The sequence below is a fragment of the Megascapheus bottae genome, chromosome 15 (assembly GCF_031878675.1).
Source record: "Megascapheus bottae isolate mThoBot1 chromosome 15, mThoBot2.hap1, whole genome shotgun sequence".
Classification (NCBI taxonomy): Eukaryota; Metazoa; Chordata; class Mammalia; order Rodentia; family Geomyidae; genus Megascapheus; species Megascapheus bottae.
In genome coordinates, this window is record NC_143523.1 from 29944636 (window position 1) to 29964416 (window position 19781).

Consider the following 19781-nt stretch of genomic DNA (forward strand, 5'->3'; position numbering starts at 1 on the left):
GTTATGGCGTAACTATCATGTGTACACATTTCTTATGAAATCTCTATCAAAACAACAAACATGACATGGTTAAACCAAGAATAGTCGAACATGAACCCTCCCGGCCTAGAAGGCTGGTAGGAAATGGAATTAAGGAAGTAAGTTTTTTTTCATAAAATTTTTATTGTAATTAATAGATAGGTTACATTCTATTCAACAGATAGAAGGTGCATTACTTCACAAACATTGATACCCTTTCTCATGTTTTGGTCCCCATTTCCCTCCACCCATTCCCATCCCTCATCTTGTTTACCCCCCTTCCTTATCCTATTTCAAATAACCAGATAAACCAGATAAACGTATATACAATATATCAGATAACAAGGTAAAATGCTGTAACAAGGGACAGCACAAGAGAGGAGAGATAACATAGTACATTAAGGACAACAATCACTCATTATATGGCTTTTGTTTCTATAAAGGAAGGAAGCTTTACCATATTGTTGGTGGACACTCACCAAGTGTTTATTGGCAAGAGGGTCACAGATACAGATTGTCTGATGAATGAGTGCACAGTGAAAACAAATTAGCATTGTGTAAGCCTAAAGCACTTTCCTCTAGTGATTACTGGTAACTAAAGCTAAACCAGATACTATGTGAATATGTGGACAGGAGAGAAAGAACATGAGATGATGCAAAATGGACTTTAAACCACATGGCTCAACAATCCCAAGCTGGGGACTTGTGAGGTTTCTAAGCCTTCTCCACAACCCCACACTTCTACCCAGAGCTTTTCCCTGCCTCCTTTATTAATCACTCCAGGAGTTGGAAAGCTCCTTGGCCCTTATCCTTATCGCCGTCTCTGGGCTGAGATGTTCTCAGAAAGAAGCCACCTATGCCTGAGGGAGAATCCCTAAGCAGGTAGCCTAGTTCTTTTTCATAACATTCCAGGGCTTGTGACAGATCCCCATTCAGTTTATAAACTGATCCTTGCAGATACCAAGAACTCACTGCATCTTGCTGATGTCGGTTTTTATCCACGTTCTGCGCTTGGCTTTTCATTTCATCCTTCTCAAGTTTGTCTTTGCTTATAGAAGAGCCCCCAAGATCATGTTGAACAGCAGTGTCTTCTGCCTTTCCATGATTCTGTGGAAAGTTGCAGTCTCTGGAATCGAGATGTTGGCTTTCAGCCTTGGGGAGCTCTTTACTGAATGCATTCTGACAGCCTTCTTCTGTGTCCAGGAACTCACTGAGCTCAAACCATGCATTCAGAGGACTTGACCTCTCTTCAAGAGCTTTCTTCATACAGTCTCTGAGCAGTTTCTCCAGTTGTTCAATCTTTTCTGGGTTTCTGCTGGCTTCAGATTCTGCGTCCTGCATTTGTTTGACTTGTGTCAAGAATTTGCATAAAATATGGTAACATAGGTAGCTATTATTTGGTGTGCTTTCTCTTATCCTCAAAAGCAGTTCAATAACTTTGTCTAGGTCCCCCTTTTTTTGGTAAAATGTGGCTGCTTTTAGAAGAACATTTGTCGGGCAAGGGTCCTTCCCTAGGGCTTCTTCAACTAACCGCTCTCCTTCAGCTTCTGCATTTGTCTTCTGTAGTTTCAGGGCCATTAGAACTTTGATATACTGGTTGTCAGGATTAAGCTCAATGGCCTGCTTCAGAGCATCAGCAGAGGGCTGCTTCTGAGGCTTATCATTCAGGTTGAACATTGCAATTGCCAGCCCAGAGAAGAATTCAGGGTTGTTGGGCTGTTTTTCCAGAGCCCTCTCAAAGCACACCTTGGCTCTCTCATTATTTCCCCACTTTAGCCATGTCCATCCTTCCTCGGAGTCAATTTCAGGGCACTCAATACTGTAAGGAGTTGGAAACTTCTCACAGATGCATTTTACCTTGTCAACGTAAGTCTGGGCTTCCGAGAGTCGGTTCATGTGATAGTAAACCCAAGCATAGTTACCCCATGTGACCAGACTTCTACTCTCTGCCTGGTCAGTAGGGTCTTGTTGGATTAACTCTGCAGCTTGCCGCAAGCATTCTAGGGCTGCCTCGTTTTTACCGCTCAGGTGTTTTATGTAGGCTAAGAAGTTGTACATTGTAGCCTTATATTCAATGTTTAACAGTTCAATCTGGCCGCGCACTCTTTCTTCTAAATGACATGGCATATGTGCATCCTTGAATAAATTCCAGGTGAAATGGCATTTCAGCTGTGGAAGGATTTGTTCCAGGGACTTTTTGGTGGCCTCGCTGTGGAGAAAAAAATACACACAGTCATTTTCAGGTGCACCTGTCAATCATTGTACCTTGTGATGGTTAATTTTCTGTCAACTCAGTCACAGGATAGTTCAGAATCTGCGAACAGCACGGCAATGTTTTCCAATGACCGGCTTCCCATTCTCGAAGTAGCCTTCAAATGAGTAAGCTTGTCTTTATGTCAGGTTTTTTTTTTTTTTAACCATCTCTCCCTGTCACATCTCAAGCTTTCTCTGCTTATATTTACACATAGACAACAGAGGAGGAGGTATTTTGTAAATTTAAAGGACCGGTAACAGAGAGAATGATATCAGTTCTGCAATGCATCAGTTATGGAATTTTAATGTGTAGATAAAGTATCTTTGGAGCTTTTAAAATAAGACCCCTTGGGTCTTATTATAGATCTACTAACGCAGGATTTCAGGTGTCTAGTTAGAGCAGTAAGGTTGATTGTACTACAGGGCACTGACATATTCTTCTTTTCTAGAGTTCACATGAGCGTCTAGTAGATCAGTAAGATGACTGTGGCTGAGATACATATTCAGTTCTGAATAAGCACATTTCAAGATCAAAGTGACTATCAAACCTGGGAGTTTTGAGTGCTGAATTAATCCTGAATACAATTGTTGAATGGTAGCATCGTAAAAGGATATCCACAACTATTCCACATTTCCAACTAAGTTATGATTTTTGTTTTTTTTTCTCTAGGTCCCAGTGTTTAACGGCCAGATTGAGCTTGAATAGACCTGAGCATTATGCTCCCTTTGGGCCCTCTGTACATTCCTGATCCTTCCTGGTTCTCCCTTCCCACGTCCCTGTGTCCATAAATGAAAAACAGACATAGATGTAAAACTGCAGGAATTACTAAGTCCTGATTTGATGAAATTAGGCAAAATGAATTTTTATCTGTGAACCCACACTGAAGCTATATGAAAGAACAGAGTTCCTCAGAAGGCCTCTAGAGGGCACGCACAGACACCCATGGCTAGGCTGGTTCCTTCTGGAGAGTTTTAGCATTGATTGAAGGAATAGACGAATCTGCTTCCTTTCTGGTGGAACACCTTGATGTAGACTTCAGCCAAGGTAGCCCAGAAGGTCCCATGCGGCCTCCTCATATGAGTGGCTCTGGATGCCCAAAGATAAGCTCCTGGAGCAGGCTGGCCCCCCAGCCACAGAATGAAGGTCTGGCTCCTCGTCAACCCCGCTCATACAGACATAATTAACATCCATTTTTAAAAAATATCAGAAAGCCATTCTATAGGTAAGGGAAATCCGAGGTAGTTGGTGGTGAATTTAATTCACTTAGGCATCTTCTATTTTGACCTTGAAGAGTACTTGAAATCCTTAGAGGAGGCCAATCTCCTTCTCTTTACTCCCAAAGGGGCTAACAGGGACCTATTGCTGAGTAGTTGACGATTCAGGCATCCCCCATTTGTTGGGAAAGGCACATTTTCTCTTGGTTGTTGCTGAAGCACTACCAATGGCAGAACTCTAGGAGACATATTTGTATTTAAAGCCATCAAGTTCACTGAGATTATACTTTACAAACCACACGATGCACCTGGACTCCTGTAGACTCTGCAGACTATTCTTGTTTTCCCCTACTCCATCCCTATCATCTCCAGTTATCGTCTACTTCCCATAATGAGAGATTTGACCAATATTGCATCATAGATGAAATCATTACATTTGGGAGGCAGCCTTCCTATGTACTGCTTAGCAACATTCACCATAGCAATAAAAATTAACTTTCAGCTTTATTGCCATATAATGGTGTGTGTGCACACACATAAACACACACACACACACACACACACACACACACACACACACACACAATTAGTACAAGGATTTGAACTCAGAGACTCCCACTTTTGCTTGCTTTATTCACTTAAAGCTGATGTTTTGCCACTTCAGCCACAGCAACACTTTTAGCTTTTTGCTGGTTAATAGAAATGAGTCTCACAGAAACTAGGAATCCATAGAATAAGCTAGGCTTGTCCATGTGTATTCCCCAGACTCAAAACTACTGTTTTGAACTTTTCTTTCCTCTTTTTTGGCTCAGGGAATAGAAAGTGTTTCTCTTTGTCTCTTTCTCTGTGTGTCTCTGTCTCTCAAAAAGAAAAGGCATTACTAAACTGTTCTTAAAAAGTCACTGCTAAAGAACTAAGGAAGTGGAAAAACCTCTCATGCTCCTGGATTGGAAGAATTCACATCATGAAAATGGCAATCTTGCTAAGGGCTATCTGCAAATTCAATGCAATATCCATCAATAACCCAATGTCATCCTTTAAGGATATAGAGAAAGCAATCCAAAATTTCATATTGAATGATAAAATACCCCGAATAGCAAAAACAATCCTTAGCAGAAAGAACAGCACTAGAGGAATATCAATACCAAACTTTAGATCCTATTACTGAGCTATAGTAACCAAAACAGCTTGGTACTGGCACAAGAACAGGCCTGAGTACCAATGGAATAGAACTGAAGACCCAGAAATGAATCTGCAGACCTATGGCCATGTAACCTTTGATAAGGGAGCCAAAAATAGAATGGATGAAAGATAGCTTCTTCAACCAGTAGTGCTGGCAGAAATGGTTAAGCACCTGCAGAAAACTAAAGTTGGGTTGTTTTATGTCACTCTGCACCAGGATTAATTCCAAATGGATTAAAGTCCTCTAGGTAAAAGCAGATACCCTGAAAACTTTACAAGAAGGAACAGGAGATACACGAGGTCTGTTTGGCACAGGTCAAAACTTTCTTAATAAAGACCCAGAAACACAACAAATTAAAGAAAGTTTGGACAAATGGGATTGCATTAACTGCAGAGCTTCTGTGTGGCAAAGGACATAGCTAACACACTAACTAGAAAGCCTACAGAATGGGAGAAGATCTTCACTAACCATACAACAAACAAAGGCGTCATATCTAAAATATTTCTACAGCTAAAAAAGTGAATCTCTCCAAAACAAATCTTCAAAGAATCCACCATCCCATTAAAAGATGGGCCAAAACTTAGAGACTTCTATGAAGAAGAAATAAGAATGGCCTATAGACACATGAAGAAATACTCAACATGTCGGGCCATAAGAGAAATACAAATCAAAACAACTTTGAGATTTGATCCCACTCCAGTTAGAATGGCCATGATCAAGAAATCTAATAAGAACAGATACTGGCAGGGATGAGGCCAGGAGGGCTCACTAGTATACTCTTGGTGGGGGTGTAAACTTGTTCAATCACTATGGAAAGCCATATGACAGTTCTTCACAAGACTAAACCTAGAGCTCCCCTATGACCTAGCAATCCCATTCCTGGCATGTACCCAAAAATCCAGAAACAAGGACATACTAAAGCTACTAGCACAATGATGATAGTGAAATTCTATGCTGCCATCAGAAAGAATGACATCTCCCCATTTGTAAGGAAATGGAAAAAGTAGGAAAAAAATCTTAAGTGAAGTAAGCCAGACCCAAAGAATATAGGCTCAATGGTTTCCCTCATTTGTAGTATTTAGTACACACCTAGGACTCTCCTAGCAGAGGATTGCAATAGCTCAAAACCCAGATACCTAAGGTTATATAGGATGAGACTAAATGAAAGGATCTCTAGGATTTGGAAACAAGAGGTTTATCTGCTGTGATTGTTATTCTTAATTTCCTATGTATTTCTCTTCTCTTTTGTTGCCTTTTGGTTAATCTTGTAGTTACTGTATCTGACTTTGTTACCTGGTATATTGTATAAACATTTATTTGTTTATTTGAAATAGGAAAGGGAAGGGGGGAAAACAAGAAGATTGGGAGAGGGTGGGAGGAGGGAAATGGGGACAAAGACATAAGAAGGGGTATGAGTGTGTGAGCAGTAATGCACCTACTATCTGGCTAATGCAACTGTAACCCCTCTATACATTAACCTGACAATAAAGTTAAAATTAGATATAAAAAAAAATAAAAGAAATAAGAGTCTCCAGACTTTTCTGTCTGGACAGGCTTCAAATCTTAGTCCTTAGATCTGTCTTCTGAATAATCAGGATTACAAGCATGAACCCTAGCACATGCTAAGTTGTTTTTTAAAATCATCTATCTGTTAGAATTGTTTTTTTAAACTTCCTACTTGAATGTAAACTGAACATTCAGGTTGACATATTTTGAGTTTGCAGTACTGAACCTGCAATGTCTCCCAATATCTGCTGAAAAATAAATGCTTCCTGTGCAAAAATCACATTGAAAAAGCCACTGGTTTAGCCATTGCAAATAAGGCAACAATATGAAAATTTACAGAGAATTAGTCCTTCATAGCTGGCTTCCAGTTGGCAAATTTTGTGCATCCTCTCAGCTTCCCTTTCTTCTCAGGTACTGGATCCTCTACTAGAATGTCAGGAAGCCTAAACATGTACATCAGAAAAAGCTATTGAAATAGAAGACAAATAATGGATGAATTCGACTCCAAGCTGACCCAGATCTGAAAGCAAAAGGACGATTCCAGAAGAGTCCCCCAGGGAACGCTGGAATGGAGAACAAGCATGATTTGCACTGACCTCATGATGGTGATCTGCTTCTCTGCAGTTCTGAAACGCAGCCTGCTTCTTCAGAAACTCTCTCCTTCTGCCTCCAGGCCAAGAGCGAGGGGACTATATGAGGGGGAAAGGACTGGGTGGGAACCCGCGGATGCTTTATGCTAATTTCTCTGCACTTGTCTTTGTGATAAGGAAACCGAAACTAGAAAGTGAAACTGGTTTGACACCCAGAGGAGTAATAGGAAACTTAGCATTGGCTGTGGCAGAAGCACTGCTGAAGCCTCCAGCTGTGAAACTACTGGGAGAGGGCAGAAGGGAATCCCAAGAGGCCGGCCTTCTGCCTGGGAGGGAACCAATGTTGTTAATAGAGCACCTAGGGATTTGGGGGGAGGGACAACAGGATGTAAAATAGTATTTCAAAGTATTTTAAAAGTAAATAATTGCACTTCACAAGTTCACTTGTGGGAGATTTTTGTAACCCGAGATCTGTATTTAATACTCTATACTCACATTCTTAGCTCTGGAATTTTCTCATAATATTGAAATGGGGAATTCCCAGAAGCCACCACTCAGACAAAATATTCAGCCAATTGAAAGTCTTTATTAGCCAGCCAGTGACCCTACTCAGGTGTCTGGTACCCAAGTATGATAGCCTGCCTTCCAACCCTTCACCTGGCTTTAGAAATTCCCCTTTTTTCTAATCTACAGCTGCAAGCAAGGTAGCAGGAAATAAAATGATCTAATCTATTTTGTTCATCTTCCTGAACCAAGCCATTTCCTAAAACTAGGCTGTTTCTGAAGCTTATCAGTTCCAAGCAAACAGGAACTAAACTGTTTCCTGAAGCTTATTCTCCCCAGGCAAGCAGAAACTAGTAGGGAGGAAGAAGCAAAGTACCTGATACCTGATGCCTGCCAGGGAGGCAGGGCAGCAGGGATGGTGACAGGGAGGAAGTAGAGTGTACATGACAGGATGGTGCTTCATCATAAAGTCTGAAGCATTCCGTTCAATACACTATCACAAAATAATCACGGAGTTTCAGTTGCTCCTAAACCCCTACAAGATTGAAGAAGTTAAACACCAGAAGGATCTCAGTAGTTTGCCTCTGAAATGGTAATTATCTACCTCTAAATGTAGCTAGGAACTACCCAGCTCTAAAATGGTTACCTGTCTGTCTGTCTGTCTGTCTGTCTGTCTGTCTGTCTGTCTATCCAGCTATTCATCTATCTGTAATTGCCAAAAGAATGATAGATGATAAATTTACACATTTATACTTTGAACTGTAGATACGTAAAGTTACTCTGTTTGTTGTTGTTGTTGTTAGTCCCAGGACTTAAACTCTGGGCCTGGGTGCTATTCCTGAGCTCCTTTCTTTGCTTATGGTAGTGCTCTACCACTTTGAGCCATTTCTGTTTTTGAGTGATTAATCAGAGATAAGAATTTCCTTGGGATTTTTCTGTCCAAGCTGGCTTCAAAGACAGCTGTGTCTTCTAAGACAGCTGCTGTTACAGCCTCCAAAGTAATATTGGCATGGACATGTCTGGAATTCAGGTTGATCAGCTTACTTAGCGGTTTGGTGTCTTATAGAGAATAAGATGGCTTCCCTTTATAAGGTATGACTACTGCCTTCAATCCCCAATAAGAAGTGATTTTCTCTTTGTGTCTTTGGCCTGTTGCTCAAAAAATTTCACTTGTCACAGTCACTATATACATGCACACGCGCACACACACACACACACACACACACACGTCTATAATGTAAGGGAAGGGATGGTTGAAGGGGAATGAGATTGTTGAAGGAGATGACACAGATCAAGCTGCAGTGTATTCATGTATTGCTTTGTTAATAAAAAAAGAAACTCTTGCCTCCTCTCCTGCCCCCAGAAAAAACAAAAACACTTTCAAACAGAAAAAAAAAACCCAAAGCACTTTGAAACACATTATTAAGGGATATATATATGTACTACTTATTTTCACCATTCAAAGTATAAAATAATGTATCAAATTATATTCTACAGCAAAAAGAAAATAAAAAAACCTTCCCTCTCAAAAAGGTACCAGTAAAAGGGTAATGCCCATCTCACTGAAACAGCTCATTAATAAAAATATTAAAAGCACATGCCTTAGTAAGAGCTGTTCCTTTTTCAGAAGAATGCTATGGTTTGGCAGGCATGTCTTCAGTTCTTAGGCAGCTGTGGTTGCTCCTTGTGTCACAACATGACATGCTTCCATTTCCTCCGAAGAGAATATGAAGCAAAGACTATTCCATGATCTAATGTTAACCACTGCCTTATATTATCCTTCTTGGTGCAGGAAGAACACAAAGAACACTGGAGGATAAATACAACTTAATAGTTTCTTAGAAATGGTTTTTGTAAACTAGAGAAACCATTTGCCAATGAATGATTGGCTCCTAAATCTCTGAGTGTAAACACAAGATTAAATGGGACTAGATTTTCATATTCATAGTCTACTCAAGCAAGAGGGTACAGGATGTCTCCTACTCGTTGGATGCTCATAATGGGATCCTATGAAAAGATTTAGGAGTGGGGAGAGCAGGAAGAGAGAATGCTATAAGGCAAACAGTCTCAAAACACATTGAATCTGTGAATGAAGATAGCAAATCTACAAACTCACTGAAAGTTGTTCTATGATGGAGGTTGAGATGGGCAAAGCTACAGCATGGCAAGAGATCAACCTGATTAAAGTACAATAGAAGCATTTGTGGAAATACTAGAATGAAACTCCTTTGAACAATTAGCATAGACCAAAAAAAAAAAAAAGACAAGAATGCAAAAAGGCCTGTAGAGAATGTGTCACTAGTGGGAAGGGGAAAAATGAGTATAGAGTATGAAGAAGGGTAAATATCGACAACATACTTTACGTAAGTGAAGGGAAATTGAACAGCAATGCTTGCTAAGATTAGTTCAAAAGGGGGATTCAGAATGAAGGAGAGTGATGTATAGAGTGGCTCTGATCCTAACACATTGTGTGCATGTATGGATATATCAAAATGAGATCTGGATGAGCAAGGTAATCATTATATTCAATGTATATCCTGTGAGAATTGAATGACACGACTTGAGCATAGGAAAGGGAAGGGGGAAATGGAGATAGCTCTGACTAATTCCTAAACTAATCCATCCACCCATGGATTCCTAATTTGTTGGTATTATTTGAAGGTGATGGAAATTTTCAGAGGTGGCCCCATCAGGGGAAGTATATCATGGGACTGTGTCCTTTGAGATCTTTTCCGGGTCCTGCTCTTTCTCTTCTCTGTTTCCTGGCTGCCATAAGGTGAGCAGCTCTGTTTCACCAGGCCCTTCCACCATGCTGCTGTGCTCATTACACACCCCAAAGCTCGACAACCATGTGCTGTAAATTATGAGCAAACATTGCATTCAAAAAAGAAAAGTCTTCTATTTGTAAAATGGTTTCAGTTTTATGTTTCAGTAACACAACTAATTAGTAGAAATAAATACAGAACTGGTTCATTATTCAGTGTGCTGTTTCCAGAGTCTAGTCCTGAGCTCCATGAAGTGGAAGGTTTTCACTGAGAAATGATAAGCATTACTTGAAACAGAGACAATGATGACAGAATTTCTCCTCACTCCCCCACTGGTAGAGCGATACCTGAGTTCGTCTTTGGACAAGATATTAGAACACTCTCAAAACGGCCCCTTGAACACAGAGAATGGTAAGATACATTAACATAGTTTTGTGGACAGTGAAAGCTGATGGGGTGGCTACTGGGGCTGCACAAACAGCAAATACAATCAGATAATTCTAAGTTTTTCATTAGCACCTAGGACAGTGCTGTAGGACGTACCATTTAACCTGGTGAGTCACGTGAGAGGAGAAGACTGTCTTACACTGGGAGATGTGGTTAAGACACAAGGAATTTCTAGTCAAGACTAATTAATGTGACTTTATTTGATCTCCCTGGATAGTGAAATTTCCAGAAGCATGAGAAACACATGTAATTTTCTACACTATATCCAATCATTCATTAGTTCTACCTCCTGAAATAGATAAGGGTAAGTTACATTTTTCTTTTCTACCCTCTCCCTCTCAAAATCCTGTCCTTGGTGACATGCAAGGACACTCATGTTCTGTATCACACACAGGTGTCTCTGGTCATCTCTCAAGTTTGCTTCACCTGCTCATCTTCCTGCTCACTCAGGGCACCCTTGTTTTTCCCCCTTAAGCACCAGAACTAATGATGCAGTCAGCCAAGTGGAGCTAGACCTTCATCGGGAACAAACGTTTGTCCAAAGAGCTAAGTTTACCACTGGTATACTATATAGCTGGTATGATTTCTAGGTTCCACTAAGGCTTGTTGGTTCTCTCTAGTCTTTACATAAGGAACATCTTCAGACAATATTCAGAAACTTGCTGAAGAATTTGTTACTGATTCTGTTTTATGCATCCATAAAGACATAAGACAGAACCAGCACTGAATCCTCATTTCCCATATAAGAGGCTAGAGACCAGAGGAATGATTAAGAACAAAATTTAACAGAGAAAAGGGAAATGGCCCACCTTGTCAAGATGGGGTTGTGTGTGTGTGTGTGTGTGTGTGTGTGTGTGTGTGTATACACAAGGAGATCTCAAAGGCAGGAAGGAGGCAGAAGCATATATCTTGGACTCTTAAGGCTGTAGAACATTTATAGATTCAGCAGTTGTAAAACTATCTTGTCTAGATTATCTGAGGACAGTTCCTACTCAATTGAATATTTCACTTTGCAGTACTTGTGTTTTAAATAGCCACATGGAGATACTGTCACTGGTTAATCAATGGTTAGGAAATGGTCTTTGTAATCAGAGATGTTTTCTTCAAAATGCTTTGTGAACCTATCTTTGAAATAACGGGAACACAGCCAATCGGGAAATGACTGGGTGACTGTTTTATGTTCTATCACAGGTAAGTTATTTAATAATGAATTATTTCTACTATTTGTGGAAATATAAACCATACACACAGATGATCTCGCCTACATCCAACTTTATTTTTATAGAGATAGTAACAGGAACTTTTGTTATAACAAATTGTAATGGTTGAAATTCTTTGACTGTGCCATATTTAAATTACTTAATAAAAGACATTGTGGTATACTTAAATATTAGCAACCATTTTCCACCCAGAGCATGGGTGAGGATCTCACACTAGGCCACTGACTGTCTGGGTTCACACTAACCCCAATATGTTCTCTATGCAATCTCCACATAGAAAATCTCAGCCTTCACAAGCATGTCACCATTTTTGCAGTACCTCAGAAGATTTTTCAAAGAGGTATTTATGTCACTATCATTGACAATGATATTGCCTAAGACTTTCTTCTAGTCTTAGTCACCCAGTCATCTCCCAACTGGCTGTGTTCCTGTTATTTCAAAGATAGGTTCACAAAGGCATTTTGAAGAAAGCACCTCTGATTGCAAATACAATTTCCTAACATCAGTTAACCAGCGAAAGTGTCTCCATGTGGCTATTTACAATCTACAAAGATTAATCAAGATCCATTATTCTCTCTTGTGATTGCTCTTCACTTGATGCTTCCTGAGATTACAGACAATATTTAGAGAAATGTGTATTTCAATTGTTAGCCTATAGCACAGACTTTTATTCTTCTTTTCTTGCAGTGTTACAATTATAAGAAGTTGTGAACTTTTCCCTCACACCTTCCAGATGTCTTACATGGGTTTCCTTGAGTAAATCCTGGATAGGCGCTTTCTGGATCTGATCTGTTTTCTGTCTTTATACTATAGGGCTACCTCAATTAATTGAATTTCTGTTGAATGAGAATGAGGGTTGACTGAAGCAGAGGAAGAGGAGGAAGAGGAAGGGGAAGAGGAGGAGGATAAGAGAATCAAAGAAACAGAAATGAGAGAAAGGAACACAGAGAAAATGATGATGATAATGATAATAATCATATACCAAGTACCATCTAGAGTTTGTGCCCTCTGATTTTCATTTAAAATGGAACAAAAATGGTGAAGCAGGACCAGTGATGAATGTTTTTTTAATGTTTATTTTTGTTGTTGGGGTAATGTATGTTACAGTTACATTCTCCAGATAGTAGGTGCATTACTTCTCACACATTGATCCCCCTTTCGTGTTTTTGTCCCCATTTTCCTCCTTCCATCCCCTCCCAATCATCTTGTTTTTCCCCCTTCTCTTTCTTATTTCAAATAAACAAATAAATGTATATACAATATGGTAGGTAACAAAGTCAGATACAGTAACAATACGAGATTAACCAAAGGGCAACAAAAGAGAAGAGAAATAACATAGTACATTAAGAACAACAATCATATAAGATTAAGCTCTTGTTTCCATAGCCTAGAGATTCTTTCATTTAGTCTCAGAGTGATGAAATTTTAAAAATGCTCCAAAGAGCCAGGCGTGGTGGCTCACACCTACAATCCTAGCTACTCAGGAGACTGAGATCTGAGTATCAAGGTTCAAAGCCAGCCAGGCCACAAAAGGACCTGAGACTCTTATCTCCAAATAAACTCTAGAAAAGGGGAAGTGGAGTTTGGCTCAAGGTTAGGATGGTAGCCTTGAGCTGAAGAGCTCAGGGACAGTGTCCAGGCCAAGTTCAAGCCCCATGACCCCCCCCCCCCCAAAAAAAGCTCCATAGAATGGAGAAACAGAGGTGGTGAAAGATCTAGCTGGGTACAGAAAGAAATAATTCCATCAAAGATGAGTAAAGAATGTCGTTTCATCTGAGAGACAGAAGGGGGAACAGGCTGTTCACTAAGCCCTTGGATACAGGCCCCACGTGCTCCTTTTCCCAGCACCCTCCATGATTCAGCAATTCAGGTGCTCACATCTGGGGCAGAAAGATTTCCCTACAATGCTGATTCATGACAATGACTAATGTCCTCACACATGTCTACAGCATTCCAGTTAAAAACTTGGCACAGTGAGTTGGTGGAGGGGTTTCAACTACCATCCAGCTTTATGAATGGCAGGTGGCTTATAGGCATCAAGTCCTTATTCTTCATTCTCCATGTCATCTGATGATGGGAAACTTACATGGCTTCTGGTGTTTGCATCTATTTCAGTCTTCATCCGTTTTCTCTGCTCCTTGATCTAACTCCTGAAGAAATTCTAAGACCTGCCAGGCTTCTGTATCAGTTTTATTTCTGGAAAGCCGTGCTTGAGCAAGTTTTTGCAGTTTGCTTTTCATTTTTTCTTTCTCCTTTGATTCTTGTTTTATTTTTACACCCTCCATAAACTGCTTGATGGCTTTGTCTTCGTGTTTCATTTGATACAGCTGAAAATTACCATAGCGCAGATGGAGCAGTTGTTTAGATAAAGGGCCAAGTTCCTTGCTAAATTCTTTTTGGAAGTAAAACTCTGCTTCTTTGTACTGACCTGCCATAGAATAAAGACTAGCAAGATAGCTACCTATATGAAAGAAATTCACATTGAGCTCTTCAGCTTTTCTTAAATGACTTATAGCTTGTCTAATTAGTTCCAGAAACTCTATTCTTTCCCCATTTATTGTCTTCTCTTCTGTATTCATTTGAAGGACTTTTGACCTATAGCAGCAGCCAATATGATAATACAAATGAGCATTGTTTGGCATGAGCTCTAAAGCCTTTCTCAGCAACATTATTGCTTTGTCTGGGGCTCCTTGATTTTGATAAAACTTCGCAGCTCTGCGTAACACATCTGTTGCATCTGGGGCTTTCTTTAAGGCTTCATCAACTAGTTCTTGTCCTTCATCTTCATTCATATTTTGGAGTTTTAGGGCTAAGAGGACCTTAACATACTGATTGTCAGGATTCAACTCAATGGTTCGTCTCAGAGCCTCTACTGGATTCTGAGCTACTGGGTAACGATCCAGACGGTAGCTGGCTATAGCCCATCCAGAGGTGAATTCTGGGTGTTTTGCCTTCTTTTCCAGAGCCTTCTCAAAACATACTTTGGCCAATTCATTTTGTTTTGTACATTTTAGCCGTGCCCACCCTTCCTCACAGTCAAGCTCAGGACTCTCAATTCTATAGCGACTGGCAAGCTTTGTGCAGACCTCTTTCACCTTGTCCACATAAGTCTGAGCTTCAGAGAGTCGGCCCATGTGGTAATAGACCCAGGCGTAGTTTCCCCATGTGACCAGACTTCTGACTTCTGCCTGGGCAGCGTGCTCTGTCTGGATGAACTCTTCAGCTTGCTGTAAACATTCCAGAGCTGCCTCACTTTGGCCTCTGTGGTGCTTTATGTAGGCTGAAATATTACACATTGTGGCTTTAAACTCACTGTTCTGAAATTCATGCTTGTTAAACACTCTGTCCTCCAACTCATCTAAGGAATTTACTCCCTCTAGCAAGTTCCAGGTGAAATGGCATTTTAGTTGCTGTAGGCTGCTCTCCAGGGATTTCTTAGTGGCCTCACTGTAGAACAAAACAGTGAGAAAAAGTAAGGTAGATTGACATTCAGCACAGATTCCAGGATCATAAAATCTGTTTACTGTGAGTAAATATCAGTTACTTTCTGCTTTGCCTTTTTCTTTTCACATCTATATGTTATTCTTGTTCAACTATCCTATTTTAACCAGTAACTTTCACTTTTATTCATTTCCCTTTTTAATTTTTTAGTAGCACACTATCTCATAACTTGCTTTTTAATCTATATTGGCCATGTCTTTAGTATGTCAGACATTGCATCCAGTATTTGGACTGAAGTATAATTGTTTCTTCCTCTCTTTCCCCCATCCCACTTCTACTTCAGTCACTGATGATTTCCACGCTTTAATGAGTTGACTTATGAATCATTTTGCAGTTTGCATTCCAATTTTCTATTGGAATTGTGTTTTTCTCTCATGATGCTTCCTTTTAGAACAGGGGTAAAGGCTGGGAGCAATGGCTCATGCCTGTAATCCTAACTACTCAGGCTGAGATCTGAGGATCTTGGTTCAAAGCCAGCCTAGGCAATACAAAGCCGAGAGACTCATCTCCAATTAATCACTAGCAAAATGGGAAGTGAGGTATGGCTCAAGGGTAGAGTGGTAGCCTTGAGCTGAAGAGCTCAGGGAAAGCGCCCTGGCCAGAGTTCAAGCCCCATATCCCCTCCCCCCCCACACAAAAAAAGAACAGGGGTAAGAAGTAGAAAGCCTTCTAGGCACACAGCTTCTTTGCCTATAGAGCAAATAGTTTTTCTTTACAGTGTCCTTAGAAATATGCTTAAATATTTGCTATACTCTGCTCTGGCTCAAAGTGGTAGAGCTCTAGCCTCAAGCAGAAAAGTGCAGCAATAGTGCCCAGGCTCTAAGTTCAAGTCTTATGACTGACAAAATAAATAAATAAATAAATAAATAAATAAATAAAAAAGATTTACCATTCTCTTAAAAAAAAACTCCCTTCAGGATTGTCCTCAAAATAAATAAACAAATAAGCAACAAATAAAGAAATCCAGCAAACAAACCAACGATAACATAATGCATTGGTGCCCTATAAATATCGCTTTTTTTCTTTCACTCTTTTCATGGTATCTATAATTCAACCTCTTTTCAGAAGCTACACAACCTTCTACACATGATGAATTCAGACATATCAAACACTAGATATCTGGAAAATCCACAGGGGGTGAGGAGGTGATGAGGATCACTTTTCACATACATGGTCTGCTGTATATCCCTCTCCACTTTCTACCTGCGCCTTTCTTCTGCTTTTCACATCCCATTCTCCTAGCCCTTATCTTTTGACTTGTGTGGGAATGAGAAAGCTGCAGCCAGCCTTGTGTGTTAGAAGGAATACTGTGCACTGTGATGGAGGCCTCTTCTGGAGGGCTCACTCCATTCCCCAGTACAGGCTCTACAGAATGTAAGTGCATGTGGAGTTGCCCTGGACCTGAGTCCTACACTTCCCCTTGTCTTCCTATTTTGGTCCTTTTGGGATCATGTTTTGTGAGGCACTACAGGGAATGTTAAGATAGTGTGCCTTTTATTTTTCCCTCCAGAAAAATGGAGACTTAACTATTGCCCATTATAAACAGCTACCTCCAGTGGGCAGGGGCAGAAGAGTGGCTGGCTTAGTATAGGACATCTTGATAGCAGCAATCTCTGCTTGAAAAGCCCACAATCAATCTGAAATAGCTTCCTTCTTAGTGAGGTAAGTGTGGGCTTCCCTTCTCTCCCTCCTACCCCGCCACACACACACACACACACACACACACACACACACACACACACACACACACACACAATCTACCCTATCAAACTTAGAAGTCATGCAGAAGAGAGATATTCAGTATATACTTACTAAATCTCTTTAAGCACTGAAATGACATCCACAAGTCACCGCTTAAACTTGGCTTTCTATTTAAAGGAATGCAGCAGAGAGGCTAATTTCTAATACTTGTTTGCTGGGCTCTATTTAGTTAACACTCCAGAGACTAGCAATGGCATTAAAGGTTAAATTCATTTTCACAGGAAATGGGATTGGCAATCTGAGTACCATTTAACATGGAAGAAAAGAAATCCCAAACACATTTTTGCCAAACAATGCTTTTATAATCATCCACCAGTTAAAACACTCAAATAAGAAATAGAACCAAGTCCTCACAAGCACACTAGATTAAATGTCTTCCAGCCTAATTCTTTCTCAGACGTCAGCTCTCAGCTCCCCAGCAAGCAGATCTGCAGATGTTCTTAGGGGCTGGACAGTGAAATCAGAGGAGGAAATAAGAAGTATCAGTAAACAGCACAGATTTAACAGCATAGATGTACAGCTATAGAGATAGAGGTCCTGTATGGCTATTAAACAAACTCTAAATAGAGTTAGCCTTGTTCTGGACCATAGCAGCTTACAACTTGCATTCCACAGCAACACACAGTCTCAGTACAGACAGAAAAGGGAGAAGCCTCACCTCATGGTTGGTGGGACAGTTCTCAGCTGCTCTAAAGCACTCAGATTAGGCTACCACTCTCTTCAGAAATGTTACTCTCTGCCTCTCTTGGAAAGCTAGAGAGCCATATATAAACAGCTTCTGGTTTCTTTTCCTGATTCCCTGCCGCGATATCACCAAAGAGAAACTGAAACTCGAAAGTGAATTTCCCCAGATCGTTTACAGAGAAGTGAATCTTGAGTAAGAGCCAAGCCCTTCAGGGAAAGGCCCTGGACAGTCAATCAGACTTGATGGAGATCTTGAGCTGTGACAGGCCAGGTTTCCAACCTTCACAACCTTCCAGATGTTCTGTGGAACGATCCTCAGCATTATGTGTCACCCCTAGGAATCCCAGCTAATCTCCCTACCAGATTCTAGTCTAGTCCCTTCACTGATAATTAAGCTCCAGCAGCCTCTGTAGTAATGAGTACACAATTGCCTGGTATGCAGTCATGAAAAAGGTCCTAGTTGCTGAAGGAATGACTCCTACCCTATTTATTACCCCAGGTATGCACGGATCTGTGTGACACAGGCAGGACATTCCGACCTGACCCTGGCTGGAAACACTCCTTAGCCTGTAAGGTCAAGCTGTGAGGCCAGCAAAGGATTAAAGAGATTGGAAGACAGAACTGGACCCTGTGAAGGTCAAAAGGCCATGGCAAGACAGATGTAGAGTTGTTTGAACATTAAAAAGAGCTTGAGACCTTGGATAAGGGAACACCTACCACATTCTCTGCCTGCAAATGTGATACCCCATTATACTAAGCTGAAGTAACCCCCATCTCCTTGCTCAGACTCAGGAATCCCCTGATTCACGCCCCTTACCTCCCCCCACACACTATCAGTTTAGCCTCCAAGCACATAGGAAGGCTGGATTCCTTGTGTTTATGCCTCAATAAAGAGTTCCAGTCTGTTAAGAACAGAGTCCAGTCTTTTTTCTTTTCCTGTCTCTTCCATTTACCAAACAGTTGCCATTAACCAATACATGATTCGAAGCAGAGGTTCTAATGCCAGGCAATCTACATTTGAAATCAAGATCTAACTCTACAGCATGAAGCTTGGGGAAAATTATTGACTGCTAGTTTCTCTCTCCTCTCTTCCTTCTTTCCCTTTCTTCCTTCCTCCCTCCTTCCTTCCTTCCATCTCTCTTTTCTTTTCTTTCCTTTTTTTTTTTTGCCAGTCCTGGGCTTGAACTTACAACTTGGGTACTGGCCTTAAGTTTTCTCAAGGCTTGCACTCTACCACTTGAGCCACAATACCACTTCCAGCTTTTCCTGTGTATGTGGTAGCAAGAAATTAAATCCAGGGCTTTGGGCATACTTCTCAAGTACTCTACTACTAGGCCACACTCCCAGCACTGTTAGTTTCTTTTATTGTGAGTTGGAAAAATATTGCTGAAGAGTGATGGGTGAATTCAATGAGTGAATACATGAAATATTCTGATGAAGATGCCAGCCACCTAACAACTAGACGTTAGATTTTATTGTAATTAAAATCATTGACCAATGAAACCAGAAGGGGAACATTTGGCATTTGATTTTCCTACAGCCTTAAATCCTCTGACATCTCTCAACCTATCTTGATCCCAACCTAAGCCAACTGTTGCTTAATATCTTTCCATGTCCTTGGCTTCCCTGAGACTCAAGATATTTTAAATTCCTGAGTCTTCAGCATTTGAATGCTGCAAAGTATTTGTGATGACAGTGTTGTGTTTTCCTTGCCTTTGCCTTGGGTTAGCTCAACTGAACTAGTAGACAACTAGATACTTCTTGCTGTGTCTGGGGGATGATTCTGGAGACATTGACAAATGGGTCAGCACACTTGAGTGGAAGAAGACCTGCTCTGAATGTGGGTATGGTTCTGGATGGAGCAAAAAGCCAGAGAAGATTGAAGAGGCATAAGCGAAGCCTGCATGAGCACTCAGTGCCCTTTTTGAGCAGGTGTGAGTTTTCGCTGTCGCCATTGGCCATAGATGCAATCCTTAGTATTGAACATGGAGTTCACAGGACTGCCAGGGCTTCTACCTCAGGCTGGGGCTGCATAGTTGGTCCTGCATTCTCAAGTGCTCATCCTCTCAGCTCTTCAGCCTTCCTTTTCTCTTCTCCTGCACCCCTTGCATCTCTTTTCTTTAGTTTCTCTTTC

The 19781-nt window shown here is 40.7% G+C and overlaps 2 protein-coding genes across 2 annotated transcripts; both read right to left on the minus strand.

Moving 5' to 3' along the window:
• Nucleotides 1–332: 332 nt before the first annotated feature.
• On the minus strand, nt 333–6976 carry Ifit3 (interferon induced protein with tetratricopeptide repeats 3). The gene is made up of 2 exons (XM_090346300.1): nt 6772–6976; nt 333–2227 (listed from the first exon to the last, which is right to left on the minus strand). Exons 1-2 carry the CDS (start codon nt 6774–6776, stop codon nt 793–795), a joined length of 1440 nt encoding a protein of 479 aa, XP_090202426.1. The 5' UTR covers nt 6777–6976; the 3' UTR covers nt 333–792.
• A 6551-nt stretch (nt 6977–13527) lies between these two features.
• On the minus strand, nt 13528–17751 carry Ifit2 (interferon induced protein with tetratricopeptide repeats 2). The gene is made up of 2 exons (XM_090346932.1): nt 17622–17751; nt 13528–15148 (listed from the first exon to the last, which is right to left on the minus strand). Exons 1-2 carry the CDS (start codon nt 17624–17626, stop codon nt 13813–13815), a joined length of 1341 nt encoding a protein of 446 aa, XP_090203058.1. The 5' UTR covers nt 17627–17751; the 3' UTR covers nt 13528–13812.
• Nucleotides 17752–19781: the final 2030 nt, after the last annotated feature.